A 21,145-nucleotide genomic window follows, 5' to 3' on the forward strand; every position below is an offset into this window, starting at 1 on the left:
CCGTTCGGGGCAGAGCGAGCCGAGCGGCGAGACTTTTACCTTTTCTCTTTCTTTTTTTTTTTCCCTCGTCGCTCCCCACCATGCTCCGGACGCCGCCGCCCGCGGGGCAGAAGCCGCGGCTCGGCCCGGCGCCCCTCTCCTGAGGCGATGCGGGAGGCGCCGGCGGGACGGAGTTAGCGAGACCCCCCGACCACCATGCGGGAAGAGAGAGAAGCGGCCGCCTCCGTCTCCCGCCGCGACCCCGTCAAGCCGCCGCCGCACCGACCGCAGCCGGACGGCGCGGGGCCGCCGCCCCCCCCGGCGCTGCCTGAGAGCCTCCGGAACGGCTACGTGCGGGGCTGCGCGACCCCGCTGCGGCGGGATCCCCCGGAGAGCTTCCCGTCCCCGCCGCTCTGCCCCAGCGCCGCCACCGCCGCCTCCTCCCGCCGAGCGCTGCTCAGCCTGGGCGCCCTGGCCGCCGTCGCCCTCTCGCTGCTGGCCTTTCCCGGCCGGGGCAGCGCCGGCCCGCAGGACGGAGGCGGCTGGAGGAGCCCCCGGGCGCTGCACGCCTTGCTGAGCCTCTCCCGCTGCCTCAGCCCGCTCTTCAGCATCGCCTGCGCCTTCTTCTTCCTCACCTGCCGCCTGGCCCGCGGGGAGCGCGGCGCGACGCGCTGGTGGCTGCTGGCGCTGCCCGTCTGCTGCTACTCGGGGGACTTGGTGGCGCTGCGGTGGCTGCCGCCCGCACAGGGGCGCGGAGAGGAGCCCCTCGCCCCCGGCGAGCCGCGGCTGGCGGCGGGCAGACTGCTGGCCGCGCTGGGCTCGGTGGCGGCGCTCACCCTGCTGCAGAGCTCCGCGGGGCTCCGCCGCAGCCTGCTCGTCCTGCTCTTCTCCGGCGCGGCGTGGCTGGTGTCGCTGACCGGTCTCCAGCCGCTGCCCCCGGCCCTCCGGCCGCTGCTGGCGGGCTCGGTGGGGGTGGCGGGTTGCCTGCTGGCTCTCTGCGGCGCCGAGCGCGGCATCTTCCAGGAGCGGGGCCGGGCGGAGCCCCAGCGGCACCACCCGCAGCCCCGGCTGCCCGGCGCGGAGGACAAAGTGCCTGCGATCAGACCCCGGCGGAGGTCGAGCTGCGTGTCCCTGGGGGAAGCTTCGGGCAGCTACTACGGCAGCAGCAAGATGTTCAGGAGACCCTCTTTGCCTTGCATCTCCAGAGAGCAGGTAGGTGGCTCCGGGACTGCGGGGAGAAACTTTGAGAGCGGCGAGCGCTGCTCGCTCTTTCAGCTCCTGTAGGTGTGTGTGCGGGCTGTCTGCTGTCACACTTACGAACAGAGGGAAACGCACGCTCGTTAGCGTCTGTTGACTCCTCAGCTCGGTTCTGCGGGATCGGTGCAATCCTTGCAGTACCGGTGCGTGACACAGGACAGGAGGCTCGCTCGCGTTTCAGACGATTAAATGCTAAAATCTAACCTTTGTTGCTATCAGCTACATTGTTTCTTTCCAAAGCCCATTTCCTCTGCTTCTGGCAAACTTCATGCCACGAAGCCGTGCAGGCTGGCTGTTCTCACCTCTGCTGCTTCTCGCGTTCTATCGACGAAAAGACTGCTAAGTTCTAAAGGAGAACTCGGATTTGGAGGGATATTATTTACCAGTTTGGGGCAGGCTTCTTCAGCCTTGCAGATTACCATCTCTGGTCTCTTCTTCAACCATCTCTCCCTCGCTCCAAATAAATTACCATTAGGTTTGAGCCGATTGAACTTAAGAAACTTCTCTTTTACTGAAGAGAGAGCTGTTCAGTAGAGTCTGGAAAGATGCCCGAAACATTCAGTTTTCTTGAATGGAACTCTGTTGGTTTCTGCCTCCTGGAAAACTTGTCAATGAGTCCCGTTTTGGTTTTTTTTTTGCAGGGCAACCCCCATGGGGGGCAGTTGGTTTATATTTGGTAGGTGACATATGAGCAACAGGAGCTGGGGCTGTGCTGGGTGCAAGTGGCCCAGCTCTGCTGGACTGGACAGTTGACCCTGTGCTGGTAGAGCATGGGGGGGCATTGGCAATGAATGGCAAGTGCCCGGCTACTGTGAAGGGATTGTTGCCGCAGAACCCCCCATCTGTTGCTGTGGTGGCTGAAATTCATGAATGCCAAATGAAATGGTGTAACTTTGCGTTGTCGCTGGTTCCATAATGCTCTTCTTGTGATGTGAAATAGGTCGGAGGAAATAGGAGGCGAATCTGAAACAGTGCAGCGGTTCGCGAGCGTTTCTTTCTCTGCATTTACGCAATAGAATAATACAGCAGTAATTGTTCTGTGCGTGAAAGGTTAAAATGCCAGCCTGCTGGAGCAGGCGTCAGAAGGTTGAAATTATCAAGTGCAGACAATGGGGCAAACGTTAGAATACTGTAACAGCAGTTAAGATACGTGGGGAATGTTGTATAATAGTTTATTTTCTCTGTGCTGCTCCCTTCCAGATAGAAAATGATCTCTGTGTTGAGTTTGTCTGCAATATAAGAAACACAGAAAATGCAGTAACAGCTTTCATTAACTTTTCTAGATGATAAAAGATATTTGTTTTCATTCAGCTGATTGAGTTCTTCCTTTGATATTCAGTTCACTGTCCATAAAATGTGTATGTGTTTCAAGTTAAGACACTTAGTATTCTTTAGGTAACATCGTAAACATCAACCTAACTAAATACTTGGAATTTATTGGCAGTACTTATATCATACGCGCTCATAGTAAAATGCAACTGGTTGGTAGACTTCCAGAATTTGATATCTTCATTATCACTGGAAGTGAACAGAAACAACAAAGAGATCTGAAGCTCTTTATTTTCCTCATAACTTTACAATAAATATTTGTGCTTTATTAGCCATGATTTAAATTGCATTCATAGATACATCTTCTAGGCGGTGCGGTATGAGTGATTTTTATGAGGACAGTGCAGGTGAAATATTCCGCTCTTGTGTTTGACTTGGTGAGATATCAGACATTGCAGAGCTGATAAAGTGTCAGCTGCTGGGGCTGGGGGTGACACGGGGAAGGAAGCCTATGGTCTGTGACTGTATTTGAGCGAACACTGTGAGGTCTTTGTATTGTTTCCTTGAAACACAAGGAATATATGCACTTCATGGTCTTCAGAGGAGCATTTATTATGTGAACGTTCTTGAAAGATTGATTGCGTGCTTTGTAGATGTTTAGACAATATTGCAAGGCTTCTTTTTCAGTGTTAATATTTGAAGATAGTGAATTTAATAAGGACTGCTGGGAAAGTCAGTGGAGTATAAGGAATGTGCTGGTGGAAGTTCGCTGTGTCAGTAATGCTTATAATGACAACATAAGTTTAGCTGTCATTCAGTTTGATGCATTTTATATGGTTATGAATGCACATTGCACCCCTACAAGCAGGTATGTGTAAGAACAAAAAAAGGCAGATGTAGATTTTAGTTTGTGGGGAGAAAAAGGGATTGCTGATATTGACATCAAGTTTTCAGTTACTTGTTGAGTTGAAATTATGCCTGACTCTGTCTAAATACCATGAGAAAAATAGTATAGTGGGTTAACTCATTTTCTTTTTCCACAAATAAGCTTAAGCCAATAATTCTAAGGGATCTTTCTGCATGGAGAATAGAGGGAGAGGGGGGGCAGTTCCAGGTGTGCATGACCAGTAGTGTTCATGCAGTGGTGTCAAGTGGAGCTGTCACTGTTTTCTGAGGGTAGAGGTAGGTAGAGGCCCTGTGAGCATGATCCTACAAGTGCTTTCTGATTTAGGGAATATGATTCTCAAATTTGGATTTCTGCTTTTTGTTTGTCAACAGATAGCAACTATAATACCGAACAGTCGATAATTATCTTTGTTCTTACCTTTACTATGAACATCCATGGCAAAATCAATGCCATGTATACTTCTTTCTGCACTATGTGTGGCTAGTGATGTAGTTTGGTGGGTGGAGGAAAAGTCATGAATAGGTTATATCCTTAAAATTTCATAATAGTATACTTAAATGCCATTTGCAAACATACAGATAGAAATACACATAGTACAAAAGAAAGTAAATTAAGGCTAAAAATTATGCAAGCACAATGTCTTTTTGAGTTATATTAACAAGAAAAGTTAATGAAAATCCATATCATCTTAGCAGTAAACTACTGGCTTTTTGTTTCCCTTTTCCAGTATTTATCTTGGGCCTATTGATGAATCATTTAGCAGTACAATTCCAGTATTGATTGGTATTACAAATGTGTGGACAGTGTTTTGATTATGTATTTAATTACTTGCTAATGTTAGCTGTACATACTGCTAACAAAGAGATTGCCTGCATTGGCTGTTCAATATTTACTATACCAATTCTTAATGTTCTTTTTTGTTGTTGTTGCTTCTTGAAGGCCAGATCAGTATTGATTGGGATTCTAAATGATGTTGGTCAGATCTTATAAATAATCTTTGTCTTGAAAAAGACTGTAGTGTAAAGCATTCTTTTTACATCCTTGTGAATGTGTATATGACAGCATGTATCTGTATGTATGATATGTGATTCTGTGATGTCTGATTGTCTTTACTAAACAAATAGGCCTTTCAAATGATGTGCATGGGACATATGTCCAAAACAGCCTGCAAATAGAGCAAGGTTTTCTGATTGTTTATTTTGTTTTTAAAAATTTCCTAGCTGTCTGATTAGCTTCAAACAAGTAGTAAAGCTGGGGTGTTTAATGGATAAAAACTGCCGCGTTGTGCTCTGCCAGTTAAAGGAAGATTTGTCTTGTATTTAGATTGATAGATTGACCAGCATGTTGTGCCCATTTCCATTTGTAGCTATCTTACACCTTTTATCTTGTACCCCCTGAGGATCAAATCTTATCTTGCAACGTAGGAAGATCGAGACTTGATTTAGAGAGTCTAAAATGTAGATTTAGCTTTAAATTAACACAATTTACTTAGACATAAAAACTGTCTATTTCCTGTTTGTAAAACAAATTATATTTTTCCTTAACTACTGAGACTATTAGTTTTCTAGGTCAGAAGATACCTCCTAGTAGTATTTTACATTGCCTTAAGTTTTTAAGCTCTAGGTTTCCAGCCTAGAAAGGTGAAATGTATCTCTCCTTCTCTGCATTTGAGGTGATGAGCTCTTTGCAGTGTTCATCTTTTCCTGTAGAGGTGGTTGTGGTGACTCTTACCACAAGTGTCTGCAGGCAAAGCTTTGTTTCTGTTGTTCTTTGTATCTCTTGGGTTTTTATTGGTCATCTCTTGGGGTGGGGGGTGGAAATCAAGGTAGAAATGAGTCTGTGTTTAGCTGTGAATGCAGTCAACCTCATTGGGATGCTACCCAGTGTTGGAAATACAATAAGAATGAGTGAACAATGAAGTGACAGTCCTGGGAAGCTATTTTTGCAACTACTATTTTGGATGAGTAAGATTATTTCTGTCTGGCTCTCCTTGGCCTTGACAAAATGTTTTGTGCTGGGCAAAATGAGAAGACTTGATAGGAGTTGCATCCTTTCATCCTTTCCCCCCAACCCCACTCCACCCCCCCTTTTTTTTTTTCTTTCCCTTCTCCATTCTGAAGTTTCTTAGAGTGTCTTCAAGTTTCTTGTAGCATCGTACCAGAAAGAAAGGATGATTTGAGCGCAGTCTGCCTGTAGAGACCTAGAGAGAGACTGGAGCTTAAGATGCCATCCCTTTGGCAGTGATCACCAGAACAGTAATGGGGTTCACAGTGGCTAACAAAGAATGCTGAGAGTGCAGTTGAGGAGCCTGATAGGGCTGTTAAGAGCTCTGTTAGCTAACTGTAGGATGAGCTGGTTTTTAGATATCTGAAATTGAATGGCAGTTTGTTTTGGACAGAAGTAGCGCACTAAAAGCAGGTAAATGTGTTTGTAACTTGTCAGTGTAGTGAATCATGTGGCTGCTTCTGCACGTGTGATTTCCTGTGGACAAGATGTAAAGAGGGAAACAAATGAAGGTGAAGACATCTGCTGAGAAAACACTGGAGAAATTTTGGGGAAGTATTTCAGGTGGTGCGTTATAGGAATGACCAAAATGTAAGTGGGAAAGGAGTTGAAGAAACTGGGAGAGAAGTTCATAAGAACTGAGTGATCAACTGTGTGAGAGGGAACTAACAGGGTACATTGATAAAACACTGGTTTTCAGCTTTGACAAGAAAGCTGTTTTAAACTTCTGCATGAAAATGGTAGAGATGTGCAATAATAAGCTCTCAGAAGAGTCTCTAGAATGGAAAAGGTTAAATATGAATGGAGTGAGAATTACAAGGTGTCAGGTATATTTAACAGAGGAAAAGACAACTTCTGTTGAGTTGCACACTCCTATTTGTGCGTGTATGTGCCTAGCAGTACCATTCTAATGAAGGAGTGTGACCAGTCAAACTGATTAAATGCTATGGCCTTAGAAATTTCAAAGATATGAAATTCCACCAAGCTTCATGAAAAAAGGTGAGTGGGCAGACTCAATGGGATATGCTGTGACATACAGCATGTCTATAGTGTGAGCTGGTGCTCCATGTTAAGATCTCACCTGTTTTTCTAGAATAAAACTGCAGAGAGAACTGAAAGAACATGTTGAGGTGAGAACTGGGGGAAAGAAAGAAAAAGTTGGTAAAGCCAACTCTTAGCAAGATGAAAAAACACATCAGAATAAATTGTAATGGGGGAAAACAGTAATGGGACTTATAATTGCGATTCAGTAGAAGTAATGAAAGTTTGAATGGTAAGTGAGGTATTGGACTGGATAAGGAAGACTTTTCAATAAATGAGTGAAAGATATGGACAATTAAATGCATTGATCGCTTTGAGGATGCATTGGAATTTAAGGAATGCTAGAGTCTTCCAAACAAACAGGAATCAATAATACTAATAGATTAGAAGTGATATGATACCATGATCTATCAATTTGTTATTTGGCAAGGGCAAGAGTGATAAAAACAGATTGGAGAGACCTGTCCTTAAGCAAGAGTGAGTTAAATGAGTGGTCATTGGGTGAGGAAGAGAAAAAAGTGTTCTAGGAACAAGGTGCTCCATAAAACAAATGGCTGCCGATACCAAATTGTAGCTTACAGATTGATAAAAGATCAGTTGTTTTGTGAAAGGATACACAGAAGGTGATCCAAAAGTAATGCTTCCTGCTTATTTCCTTGGAAACTACAACAGCTAAGAAGAGTGCAATAGCACTATATGATAGAGCAGACTCTCTACAAAGCATTAGTTTTTTTTTTTTACATGGTTATCAGCATTAGCTATGCTTATTCACCAGTGATGAACAAGAGCCTTCATGCTGTGCTCATAAAAATCTGCACCAGTGGAAGTGACCCACTGTCATCCCTGCTGAAATGCATCACTCACCACCTCACTGTGCTGGCATCCATTGTTTGGTCTCCATAAACATTCAACAAATCTCAGTGGGTGCGGATTTCTTCTGCATGGAGGAATTCACTGGTATACCTTTGCTTCATTTGTGCTTCCACGACAGATGTCATTTTGTCAGAGTGCCCCTTTGCTGCCATCTGTTATGCAGCAACATGTAACAGAATGTGGGTGGGAAGGTTCAGCCCCTACTGTCATACCACCAACATCTGCCTCTGACAACATAGGCCAACATAATAAAATAGGAGGCATTACTTTCAGAGCAACCCTCATAATTCCAATAGAGGCAGCTGCTGTCTAGAAGTTAGCATTGATATGTCTGGCTTTCTTTTCATTAACTATCCCTACTTTTTGCAGCTTTTCCATGTAGCTTCTTCCTTTGAAATGAGCAAATCCACAGGTGGAGGAACAGCAGAAGGCACAGCCAGCTAAACAATTTTTGTACAAGCTTTCATTTATTTGATACTTCAGCATTTATGAAATGAAGTGCTGCTATGTGGAGCATTTGTGTGTGTGTGTGCCAGTGCTAACCTTGTTTTTTACAAAAGGCGTGGAAAAAACTGACAAACTTCCAATTAAATGACCTTGAATGTTAATCTTGTCAAGTTTAGTTACCCAGTTCTGATCTACCAGCCTTAACATTCCTGTCTTCAAATCTAAATACCTGAATTAAGTTAAAGGATATTGGCAGCAGGTGTTTATTTGTTGTTCACTTGATAAACAGAAGGCTGTTTGATTGATTGTTAAAAGATTCTTTTCCTTACATAGCTTCCTTTAAGATATTCTAGACACCATAGAAAATATACCACGTGAAGCTGTATTAGGGTGCTACAGATTTGTTTTTGAGAGATTGTCCCTATTTTATGAGGAGCGGCATGAATTAGCAAAATAGGTACCTTGCTTTTTTTTATATCCATGTTGGTAATGCTAATTGGAAAAATATGCAGGTGGTTTAATTTGGGTTGAGTACTTTCAGTGTGCCCTGACCACACAGCACCGCTCCCACCCCAGTGGAGTCGTACTGCAATCCTGTGCCACACCTGCCTGTTTACATCTGTTGTCATTATAGTTTCATCTGCAGAAGTGTGCAATATCAGGTCCTCTGAAAGTGAGTGAGATGTCAGTTTGTGGAGAGGATTATTATCAGTTTTACTGAAATAATGGCATCACTGGTTGGATGGGGACCTGGACAACCTGATCTAGTAAATGTGGAAGTTTGGTGGCCCTGTCAGGCAGGGGGATTGGAGCTTCTTGATCCTTGAGGTCCCTTCCAACCTGGGTCATTCTGTGATTCTGTGATCATGGTATTAGAGCATCTCTTTTAACCTTTGTTATTGGTCATGTTATGTTTTCCTTTTGATTAGATTAAATTCTTTTAAAATGATGGCAGGCAAAATAAAGACTTTTAAAAGGCATTTTGCAGTACATTCCCTGGCTGTATCTTTAGTATGATTTTTCTTCCTATGAGGCCTTAAATTATATACATGTTTATATACATATATATTTGTATACAGGCTTATATACATGTTTGGGAATTCTATTTTTCTTAGTTTAAAATTATAAATTAAATTACGTGTTCATTCTTATAATTTTATTTTATTTTTTTCTAAGTACTGGTGGGTGACACCTGGTTACCACATCAGGAATGCAGCTTTTTTCTGTCTGGTGGATGCTTTTAAAGGAATTATACATTTCTGAGTACTCTAGTACTGTGTACTCTAATTTCTGACTAGTTATACTTTTGGCTCTTTGGAAGAGTTTATATCCTTTTTTGTGACTTGCTACTACTGATAAGGTTTTTAAATGTTGGTGATAAGCACTGATCTTATTTCATGCAGGAAATAACCTGTGTGGTGGCCAAGGACCCTCACAATGGGCACACCTTACAGAAGCGGACGGCTTTTGAGCTGAGTCTGTAGCTTGGAGGGGATGTGAACTAAATTCTTGTGAGCTTTCTCTGGGGCAGAGACTAATCTCTGTATTTATAGGACATCATTAGCACCTAATGAAATTCAATGTCATATGTCTAGTTTATAGATTCTAACTTTATAAGAAAAAGAAAGTGTATTTGAGAAATCTTAAGTAACTGTTTTGAACAATGGCCGTAGTGGCCTCTATTTCATTTGGTTTGCCATCTAAGCAGTGCAGTCTACTCACAGTATTTTTGATATCCATTCTTGTAGTTCTGTAACCCTACATGTTACCAGTCCAAAAGAGTTATTCTCATTGCATAGCCTGAACTTCAATTTCAGTTCATTTAGGCTGCTTTGTCTTACATACAAGCAGTTAAGGTCCCATGTGTAAAAGCAGGAAATTTGTGTTAGAACCTGAAGGTGTGACTAGCACGCTAAAAAAAGTTAAAATCCTGCTGTGCCTGTGAAATACTGCCTGCTCTGCGTTGCCCTGCATGCATTGGCTTGGGCTGAAGGAAGTAAAGGCACACGAGCACAGCTTTGCCCTTAATTAGTTGGGACATATGAGAAGCAGTCTTTACTTTCCAGGGAAAGAAACGCATTGATGTGGGTTACATTGCTCCCATTGAGATTGTCCGTACAATAATGCTATGAAACAAAGATGCATCCACTGTGTATTGTTTGTAGCCTGGGGTAAACGCACAAACCTTAATGATTTGAGGGCTTTTGTTCATTCTAACCTATCAATTTAGGATAGAGCTGTGTATTTCATATCCTCACTAGTAAACATGAACAACTTTGTTATTCGTTCCCTGTGCTGCTCTCTTTCTGTCCTTGTACCAGCTAGCTGCATAGCATCCATTTGGGAATTACTGAGGCGTGCTTTGAAAGGAAATTTCAAATGAAAAAATAGAATTGCAATGACAGAGTTTCAATTAATTGTACACAGAGGTGTTTGTCTAGGCATCTTCTAGTAGTTGGATGTTTTTGTAATAATGAAAAAGCTAAGCGATGTTACTTAGGATCTTTCCAGTGATTAAAGAAATGCAGTGTGCGTGTCTATGTGAAGTTAAAATGAGTGATTACCATGATGTTATAATAAGTAACTTTGTGATGCTAAGACAAAACACAGTTGAAGGTATGTTAAAGACAGTTATTTGTGAATGTATTTTATGTAGCTCCTAGAAAAGTATTCAGTAGAATCTACCTATGAGTTTCTTGTTTGTTTGTTTGTTTTATTCATCATAGAAGAATGTTTCCATGCAATGGTAATACTGAAAACCTAATTTTTCTTTCTATTTGGAGCGTCTGGTTGGACAAATTTGGTTAAGTAAGGAGATTTCGGTACAGCTGTTCTGTTAACGACCAATATTTTTGTTGGTTTTAATTTCATTTATTGTATCTGGCAGCACTTTTGCTAGGTGACGAATAACTTTGTGAAGAGCTTGAAAGTAAGAAGTTTGTGTGTAACTTAATGAAATGTATGTAACTTATGGAAATAAGGAGACAGGCACTGGCTATTGCTTGTGAGTGTAGCATAGGTTTTCAGACCCTCTGAGATGAAGGCTTTTGTATCAAAGACATCTGTAGAATAATTTGAAGGAGAAAATAGTACTTCTGTCTCTGTGCAGGGCAAAAATTCTTGTGGGGAGTAAAAAGCAAAGCTAAGATATGTAGGTTTGAAAGCTGTTTTGTTAAAACCAAGTAAAAATCTATTTACATATGAAATTTATTTATGAGTTGTGCCTGTTATTAAGAACATGGAGGATAAAATTTCAAGACAAATTCATTTGGAATCTCGTGTTATATCTGGAAATATGAAATTGGTATCCAGTTTTAATTAGTGCTCAGGAAAGTGTTAGAGCTTTGGAAAATGTTCAAGCTGTGTTTCACATAATAAAGTGATGCAATTTCAGAACTAACTACGAGTCAGTAAAACTTCAAACTTCTTCATTGAATAATAAAGAATATAATATAAATGATAAAGTATATAATTAATAATATATAATGTAATACAGAAAGTTAGCTTTATGTCATTTTCTCGCATGAGACTAGCTGCTGTTAAAATTTCGTTTCTAAAGGTTTCTGAGTCTTTTATACTTGCCTTAGCATTTATTCTGTTAGGAAACTCCCTAGAGTTAGCAGAGCATTTGAGCTTTCAAGTGGAAAAGAACATGTGTTTTACATATATACGTATAGTCTTTACTGGCTAAAAATGCACAGGCTTTAATATAATTTATAACTTTGACTCTCTGGTAGTAGGTGTTAACAATCTCAAATGAATGCATTCTTAAACACTTATGTTTCTTCCACCTGTCTGGTACTGGGCAGGCATAGTGTGCCTTTAGACACTACATCTGTATTTTAAATTCATTTTGCTTGAATATACAAGAAAATTTCCTAGAAAGTAAATGATCAATTGGAAATTGCTTACTTGCTTGTCTCTTTCTCATAATGCCATTTTTCTTCCTGTTTCCCTGTCTGTAACTGTTTTTACTCTTAAAGTCATTTTAACACCTCTTCTTACCAGTGTGTTCTTTGTTCACTTTCTATGTATTACAAGAGCAGTAACATAATTCTATACAAAATTACAGATATCATTCAGCAAAGACAGAAGTATCCTGACTTGAAAATATTTTTACTTCTTTGGAAACCTTTCAACCAAATTATAATATTATTATTATTTTTTATAGTCTAGAACATTTGATAATGCAATTAATTAAACACTATTAAATGTTTATTTGCATTTACAACGGTATTTCCACAATCCCTTATGAGAGTACTATATTAAGTCTATAACTGAAAAATGATGCATGTGTAGGCTGTGTTTAAAAGGGCATGTATGTTTATTTCTGATGTACTCATACCAGCTCTACACTTCATGTTAATATCTTGCAGTATTGAAAAGATATTTGATTTTTTGTTCCTTTGTTTCTGCGAATTAGCTGCAGTGTTTGTTTACCTGCTTCGTTTTCTACAAACATAATTGCAGATTTGCCAGATCTGAGCTGTTCACATGTAGGTTTTTTAAATATGAGCTTATTCTTTTACACTTAAGAAGAATCTGTACATCTTCATCAGTGTAGATAGGGTGGAACGAGGTTCTATAAGTTTCTTTTGGAGAACAGTAAGCATTTAGCCATCTTGCTAATGTTTTGCCTAACTCTACTGTGAGTGAGTGAGGAGAGCAAAGTAGGAGTAGCTTTGGCTCCAGTGCTGTGTCTGTGGCAAGAATAGCTGGCTGATTAGTGACAATAGGGAATGAACTGTGCCTCAACAAATTATTTCTGAACAACCCTTTGTTTTTCTTCCATTCAAAAGCAAGGGGAAAGAATTAGAGGGTTTGTATCCTTCAAACTATCTTCCTGTAATGTTTTCCCTGACCTTTCTAATACTGACGTTTATATATTAATTTGATTTGTTTCATTCAGATTACCATTTGTGTAGAGCTCTATTTGCCATGTATAGAACTCTATGGCAGACTTTGCAGAATATTTTTCTAAAAGGAAATTCTGAACTTTATTTCTTTCTGAGTAACACCTTGGCTCAGCATGTCTTCTAGACTCCCAGCTGTGTCTCAGGTCTGTCTTTTAGTTCCCATCAGCTCTGCTTCATTCTTTGAGATGTTCTGCAGTAGTACCCCTGCAGATTTCAGGAAAAGGGGTAAGCCAAGAAAAGCTGGAGTCAAGAGCTGTGACTTCCCTATGTTTGCCTCTTCTCAAGTGTCATCTGGGAGGTTATTCAGCTCAGTGGACAGAGCTGTATTTTTTTCTTGTGTCTCAGTCAAAGTATAGCAGGAGACAGAGCTGGAGTGTATCTCCATTCTGTATCTACGTTCTGTAGCTGGGAGACTGTTATAAAGCACATAATGGTTCTGACTGTTGCAGAAGTGTGTTTGATCTTTGGTATTTGGATAAACTCCCAAACATATCACAAGGCTCATGGAGGCTAACCGTCCCTGCAGGATGGCCTTGTTATATATCAAATAACTAAATTATTTGGTGCCTGTTTAGGTATGAGTGACTTTTGATGCCTTTTGAGAGAACTTTCTGTGGATGTTTCTTTGCTGTCTAATTCAGATTGCTAAAAATTCACTTTCTCCAAGTTATCCTGAGCAGCCATTAGTTACTTTTGTACAATCTTCTTGAGCCTTGAATCCCATAACCTAAAACCATCGTGTGGCCACCACAAAAACTGTACCTTAAAGGACCAAGGAAAGGAAATTGCTGTCCAGTTCTCAGTCTGGAGATGAGAATTTTTCCAGGTGCCCCTGGTCCATCTTTGAATAGAACTGGAATCTTTTGGATCCCAGGGTAATGTTATTCTCACTGGTAGCAGCTGACCTGTATCCTTCTCTAGCTGCTTTTCTAATCAGTTGAAGAAAACTGTCTCTTGGTGGAAAAAAAAATAAATTTCTTTCCTTATAGTCATAAATTTACTTCTGCCTTCCTTCATACTATAGTGGTGCTGGAAAATCAGAGTGAGGAGGAGTGCAGGAGTATGGGAAGAATCTAAGAAGAGATACAGTGGAAAACTATATTAACACAGCAGAAAATCCTGCTGTCTAAAACATCTCCATTTAGAGAAACACATCACTGAGAGGCTAGAAAGTAGTTAATTGCTAACTAAGAGCACTGATTATATCGTGTAAACATGGTAGCCCTTTTTGCTTCTTGTTTTCTAGGTAAGTATAGTTGCTAGTACTACGTTGGGACACTAGATTTGAGCAAGAAGGCCTCCCAAGAAACTGGAAAAGCCATGATACATTTGAAAGATTTAGACTATCTCCTTTCATTGGAAAACCAGGACTAGAGTTCTTGTTAGAGCAGTGAGCAGTTCTAACTTGATATGAACCTGGCCTTTGTTGGGGGTTAAGGGGGAGGGTAGCAAAATAGTCTCTAGCATTGTCTTCTTCCTGCACCTTCACCTTTTTGATATCTTCCTGACCACTGCAGAGAACTAGATGTTATGATAGGTTATTTTATTGGCTATAATATGTTTCAGAATGTGTTGGGGGATTTCACACTTAAAATTGCACTGGGTAGATCAATTGGTGAAGGTAAGAGACTTTTTAAACAATAAACTTCATGTGCATTTTGCCTTTGTGAAGCACTGCCCAGAGGTTTTTGTTTGTTTGTTTGTGTTTGTTTTTTCTAACAAGATGACCTTTATCTTTCCTTTTTGCTTCCTTTGTGTCCTGTGATTATTCCATACTACTGAAAAACTAGTTCAGTTTTGCACCAGATAAACACTTATGTCAGCACGTAACAGTTCTGTGTTGGAAATAGTCTGTTGTGTGTTTATTCCTGTCACCAAATAGCCAGATCCTAGAATTATCCTTATTAGAATCCAGTTCCTCTGAAAGAGATGATCAGTAAAATTCTGCAGTTGTGAAATTAACATTGGAGGTACAGGTAATTGGATGTTTTATGTAAAATCTGCAGGTGTTTAAGCTTTTTACATTTGAATGGGCAGAGGCTCTCAGTAGTGTTCCTGTATTTTTGTTTTAAATGCAAATTAAAAGATAAATTACAAACTTTTATTTAGGACTGTTCTCTTTTTCATTTTTTTATTTATTTTTTCCTCAATTGAAAAGAGAATGCAGCTTAGGTAGCCTGTGCAAAAGTGTGAGAAAGTTGAGAGTGCATTTATAAAACATTTCTGTACGAGTTGATTTCCAGATACGATAGGTTAACCATAAGGCTGTTAATCAAGGGTTAAGCTCAGTATGTTTCGCTGGCTGCGGACTGAAACAGGATGCAGTGACTACATTGTCAGACTGCTGGTGTGAGTGCAAACAGATGAGGAAATGCTGGATCAGGCACTTCAGCAACTTGGGCTGTTACCGAGGAAACCGTTTGCGTCATACTTGCCAGCAATTAGCTTACAGTTCTTTTATTTTTGATAGTGTTGCAAGCTGAACTTGACTGTTACAAAGGAAAAGGCTGCCTTCATCTCCAACTGTTAGGTTGTGGCTGGGCTGTGGCTGGCGCTTATGAGAATTTGCAAGTGTAACTTGGGATAAATTGCAGTTATTTCAGCTCTCCAGTCTGCTTCTGCAAATAATGCTGAGTTCTGGATGATGTGCAGTCACAGTTTTTTCTTTTCTGAGAGACTGATCATCCCTTGTTAATGAAATCAAGTGCTGCACGAGTTTCACCAATGCTTCAGATTTCCCCACCTTGTCTAGCAATTGTTTCAGAGTATTCTTGCATGTACAGAAATATTATGTATCCATTTTGAAAACTGTTGTTTTCATATTACTTGAGTCTTAACCTCTGAAATAAGACATTCTCTTCCTTATATGTACGTATATATTTTTTACTGTATTGGTTAAACTTTGGCAACTTTCAGTGTTACCTAATCACTGATTTAAACCAGTGAATGTTGAAAACAGTATGTGTTTTGGCTCAGAAAATCATAATTCCTTCTGCATTTTGCTTATACTGTGCGCAGTTACAGCATCTGGTTTAATACTGATGTATGTTGTTAATATGGGAACTGCCTTATGGCTGCCTATGGGAAGTTATTTTTTAGAGGAAAATTGTGCAGTGAAAAGCAGGTTAAACCAATAATATTTGTAGCTGTCTTTACCTTTCTGTTTTTGTGTGAATAAACAAACTGCTGTTAATAGCATGTAGTTGCAGACTAGACCTGTTCAGATGTCTAGTACACACTTTTCTGTGCTTGTATTAAGCTTAATAAGTTATTATCTTTTCCATCTTTGAGTACTAAGATTTTAGATTTACTTTGGAAGAAGCTGTCCAATTTTTTATTATTATTATTATTTTAATAATACTGACAGACGATCACCCAGAGCCGTATCTGAAGTCTATAGGCAAAGCTACTTTAAAAACAAACAAGTAAATGAACTTAAATAAGAGATGTGGAAAGATTGACGTGGGTACCTGTGGTTCTGCACAGTTGTGGTAGGTTCATTTGTCTGCAAAAGTCAAGCAGCCCGTGTTTTGGGGGGCCTTTTTTTACACTGTATACAAATGTTGTCTATACTTAGCTGGCAATTTGGATTGCATTCCACACTGGTACTGCTGTCTACCTGGACTGAGATCTTTCTGTGGGATTATTTTGTTCTTGTTAATAATAAAAAATTAAAATGTTTGGCTTGGGCGGAGTTGGCTGAAGCACTGAGATGCTGTTTCACAGGAAGAATGACTGCTTTTGCTACTAGTTTGAAATGGTTTGACTGACTTGTCCAGCCTCACTAACATATGTCACTGTGTGTGGCCATTGCTTGATATGTGTTTTATTTGGTGTGCAGTCCTCATATCTCCACCTCAAGTTAGAAAGTTTTACCATCCAAGGCAGTGAGTACTGGGGTTTAAATATGTAGTTAACAAATGGTTAATAGAGGTGTTAATAAAACAGGACATGAATATCTGAAGTTTATGTGAATTTTGTTGTTAATTTTATTTATTGCTGACAGTAAAGTGGAAGTTATGGTGCTGACAGATCACAGTTGGATTCTGTGAGTGTATGTCTAGGAACTTTGCCATTTATTTAGGCAAATGCCTGCAAGTTATGCAGTGCATGAAATGTATGGAATATTTTGTTTTATCCTCATTTAGTCATTTTGCCCCATAATCCTTGTCATCATCATCAGTGATGGAGGTGGGAGTTATTACTCAGTTATAATACTCAGTTATTTTCTTTCCAAAATTTCATGTAATCAGCCTGACTGTTCAGTATATACATGTTTCAAAAGATTAATTGGCAGTAGGAGTATCTGGTGTATAATCTTTCACGCAGTATGATAGGGGACCATGTTTTCAGCAAAGTCTGTAAAGTTCCACGTGATTTCTGGAGAAGTATTTGTTGTGTATGGATTATAGATATGTCTGTTGTAGTCTTCTGAGTATGTAAGTCAGCTCATCTTACACTGTGCATTCTGTAACTTTCGGAACCTGTCATATAGGAGAGTGCTATGAAAGAGAAAATGGTCTCTTCCATCTTCCAGTGTTTGTGATTCTTACTGAGGTTAGCAAATCTGTAAATTGTTCTTTGCAACTCTTATACTGTGCAGTACTATATAGAAAACAGCAAGGAAGTGACGGATAGTCCATTGTTTCTTTGGGTGTATAGCTAAAATAGCCAGCAGAAAGATCACCTATTGTAGAAAGTTTTGTGTCAGGAATATTTTCATGTTTTTGAGCATTATTATAGCATTATTATAGTATTTTTCATCCATGCTTTCTTTTCTCATATCGTGGTTATGAGCCTAAATGATCATTAGGATCACCTATGATGGTTTTTAAAATTCTTTTTCCCACTGTCTCATTTGAATAATGTTCTTCCAGACCTTTCTATTTTAAAGCCATCTTTGCTAGCTACCCTTTTGTTCCAATTCAGTCATTAAGAGCAATACAATCAGTGATGTCAGTTTACTTCTGTTCATCAGCTCCTTTCTCCTGATAGTAAAATTTCTCTGTTTACTCTGAGTAGGAAACTTCTCTTCAGCTCCACCCTGAAATCCCAAGTTGAGGCAGTAGTAAACCTGTCAGTGGGCTGCTTTGTTTATTTTGGAGTTTTTGAGAATGAAAGCTATGAAGAATTACTGAGAGACATGACTTAGCTACCACTAAGAACTTCCAGCCATGTCACATGTTTTCCTTTTGTGATTTTCATGTTCATATATTGTCTGTGTCCAAATAAATAGTTATTTTGCAATTTTTTCAGTGTTAATTTTCATCTCTATCAGTTTGGTATCCACACAGAATCTGAGTCCTTTATTCAGTATGATTTAACAGTTTACTTAAATCCTGTGGAATGGAGAGCTCTTTTCTCATTGCCTTAAGTGTCAGTTGCAGGTGATCTTTCTGGGTCATCAAATTTTACTATAATTTTCTCTGGGGATGCTAATTTTAATTAAATAAATTGTTTTAAAATGTCTTCTGTGTGCAGCAGCTGTTTAGAGAAGGTGTTTGCTAAGATGCACTCTGGAGACAGGGACTTCAGAGGTCTCTAAGGTCAAATGATATTAGTAACTCTTCCCTACCTCCCTCTAATTTTGGGATGCAGAACCCTTGGAATATGTCTCTGATATCTTCTACGTATGGTACCCTCCCTACCACCTCTCCAGCCTTACTCATCGTTCCTTCATGCTTTGATTTTAATGAGTACTTGGTGATAATTCTTTTGATGCATAGATCTATGTTCAATTTAGATCAATCCCTATGTAGTCATTACAAATGTTAAAAAGTACTTGTTTGACCTTAAGACATATTCTTTCTAATCTGACCATCTCTTCTTCAGTATTCCAGTTCCCTGAGCACTTTGTGGCACTTGCAGTGATGGAAATGGTCCTTCGCGGTTCCATCTGCTCATTCCTGCTTTGGCTCTGTCCCTCTTTGTGCTGACACAAGCATTCATGAGACTGCGCAGTGATCTTAACTGTGGAACTAATCCATGTTAAATTTAATCATCTCTTTTTTGTAGTTCCTTGCCATGTGTCTGCAGGAATACTTCTGCTGCATAAGGGAAGGAGTGACACAGGGATGGGAATAAGCAGCTGGAGGAGGACAGAACTGCTCCTTTTTTGTGGCAATGCTAACTTGTGCTGGTCTAAGAGAAATAATGGCAGTGCAGTTTAAAGAATGGACATGTTAGAACTTCCCACCAAATCATCTGGAATAGCATCCCCTCAGCCCCCCAAGATCCCTGTGTGTTCTCTGTTTCTTGGGTGTACTTCATGTTCTATGTTTATCGTCTTGAAATACAAGGAACCAAAAATGTACACATTTAGCCTTGTGCACTAAGTGGGGCAGAGAGTTCCTTTGAAAATCAGTTTAGGATTCTGTGGTAATAGATGGTATCCTACTACATTCATACTTAAGGACGGATTGAGCTGATAAAGAACACATGTGGAATCAAATTCTTTCTTATACCTGGGTATTTAACTCTTTTAAAATGGTGCTTTAATGCTATCGTGGTTACGTGAAAGGCCTTCACTATTTCAGAATGAAGTAAATTGAAAACATAAAATCAGAACAATACAGGGTCATCTAATGTGTCACTTAGTCGTTTCATAATAACTATGAATCTATGTTATGTTCACCATAAAGAGTTGTTTGTCCATTTGTTCTTTCTGCCATCCCAGTAAAATATCTAATGTAAAAGCCATCAGCTACTATTGACATTCTTTGGCTCGATGAGTTGGGAATGGAGAAATGCAAATAGGTGCACTATGCTTCTGACTTCACTTTTTGAATAATTCATCTGTTAAGGAGTATATGCAAATGACTCCATCTGGAGTACTCTGTCCAGGCATGGGGTTCCTAGCACAGAAAGGGTACATAGCTGTTGGACTGTGTCCAGAGGAGGGCCATGAAGATGATCAGAGGACTGGAGTACCTCTCTTACCAAGAAAGGCTGAGGGAGTTGGGCTTGTTCAGCCTGAAGAAGAGAAGGCTCTGGGGAGACCTTATTGTGGCCTTCTAGTACTTGAGGGGAGCATGTAGATAGGAGGGGGACCGACTTTATATATAGTTTTGTAGTGATAGGATTAGGAGTAATGGCTTTAAACTAAAAGAGGGGAGATTTAGGTTACTAGTTAGGAAGAAATTCTTTATTCAGAAGGTGGTAAGGTACTGGCACAACTGCCCAGAGAAGCTGTGGATGCCCCATCCTTGGAGGCATTCAAGGCCAGGTTGGATGAAGTCCTGGGCAGCCTGAGCTGATGGGCGGGCAGCCCTGCCTATGTGACACTATGGCAGGTGGATTGGAACTATTTTTGAGGTCCTTTCCTACCTAAATCTTTTTATGTTCTGCTTCTATTGTGAATTTCTTGAGATGAAGATTTATTCTCCAAGAGAAGCAATCGGAGTTCTTCCACTTTGAAATGTTGTATTTTTACATTTTTATGAAGTCTGAAATATTATATCTAGTACTATGCAACTAACAATCATTTTCTAACTCAAGGACTGGTCACCTAATTTAACGTAGGGTGGTTTTCTTGTTTGCTTTTTTTTAAATAATGCTAGGGAAGATAAAGTAGAAATTTGCACTAAAGTTGATATTTAAAAAAAAAAAAAAAGTTGATTAAATCAATGATTGTTGAAGATTAAATTCAAGTATGGGAAAAGTGAGAGGAAAAACATGAAAAGAACAATAACCTGGAGAGAATATGTTAATCGTATAAAGAAGAAATATGATTATAGGTAGAAGAAGAATAAAACTTGCTACTGTTGTTTTATTTGATCAAGTTTTAGTTTAGTTTAATTTGAAATAACAAACTAAAGCTTGATGAGTTTGATAAGTCTTGATAGTTTATCTTCTATGCCGCTTATTCCTAGCCAGGAGATGGATTTAGAATACTTTTAAAAATATTATGTAGCACTAAGGATTTAGCAGTACTTGGGATACTACACAATGCTTTGTGGAGTATGAAGAGCGTGCAAGGTTCTATGTTACTGCTCTGTGAGATTTTGAAATAAATATGCCCAGATGGCAGAAATATACTGGACAATACAAAGATATTTTAACTAAGAATATTGTTAGAAACATTGCAAGAAATAGGTGAGAGCACTTCTTCATTGACTAAGAGTTAGGCAACCACTTTTGAAGAGCGCAGAAGTGTTTATCAGCCATGCATTATGATGACTACAAAAACAGATAATGACACTACAGCATTTTAAGAAAAGAAGTACAGTGACTACAGTTTGTAATATCTGTATCTAATGCTGCTCACAGTACAACCGAGGTAATTTGCAGCATACTCTGAAGCCTTCTGAGAAAAGTGGGTGGATTTTTTGCCTTGAATTCCATTCTGCCATTAATCTTTCTGACTAGTTGAACATTTGGAAACGTAGCCTATAGTGCTTTGCCAGTGCTCCTTTTGAAGTTGACGAACTGTCAGAAGCTAAATATTTTATGA

General features: G+C 39.9%; 1 protein-coding gene across 2 annotated transcripts in view; it reads left to right on the plus strand.

The window, feature by feature from the left end:
• Positions 1-57: 57 nt before the first annotated feature.
• PDE3B (phosphodiesterase 3B) overlaps positions 58-21,145 on the plus strand; it is a 73,205-nt gene continuing 52,117 nt past the window's right edge. For both annotated transcript variants that reach the window (XM_072338173.1, XM_072338174.1), the window contains exon 1: positions 58-1,191. In XM_072338173.1, the coding sequence (XP_072194274.1) occupies positions 196-1,191 (996 nt within the window). In that variant the 5' untranslated portion in view covers positions 58-195. The remainder of the gene's footprint in view (positions 1,192-21,145) is intronic.

The sequence above is a fragment of the Excalfactoria chinensis genome, chromosome 5 (assembly GCF_039878825.1).
Source record: "Excalfactoria chinensis isolate bCotChi1 chromosome 5, bCotChi1.hap2, whole genome shotgun sequence".
Lineage (NCBI taxonomy): Eukaryota > Metazoa > Chordata > Aves > Galliformes > Phasianidae > Excalfactoria > Excalfactoria chinensis.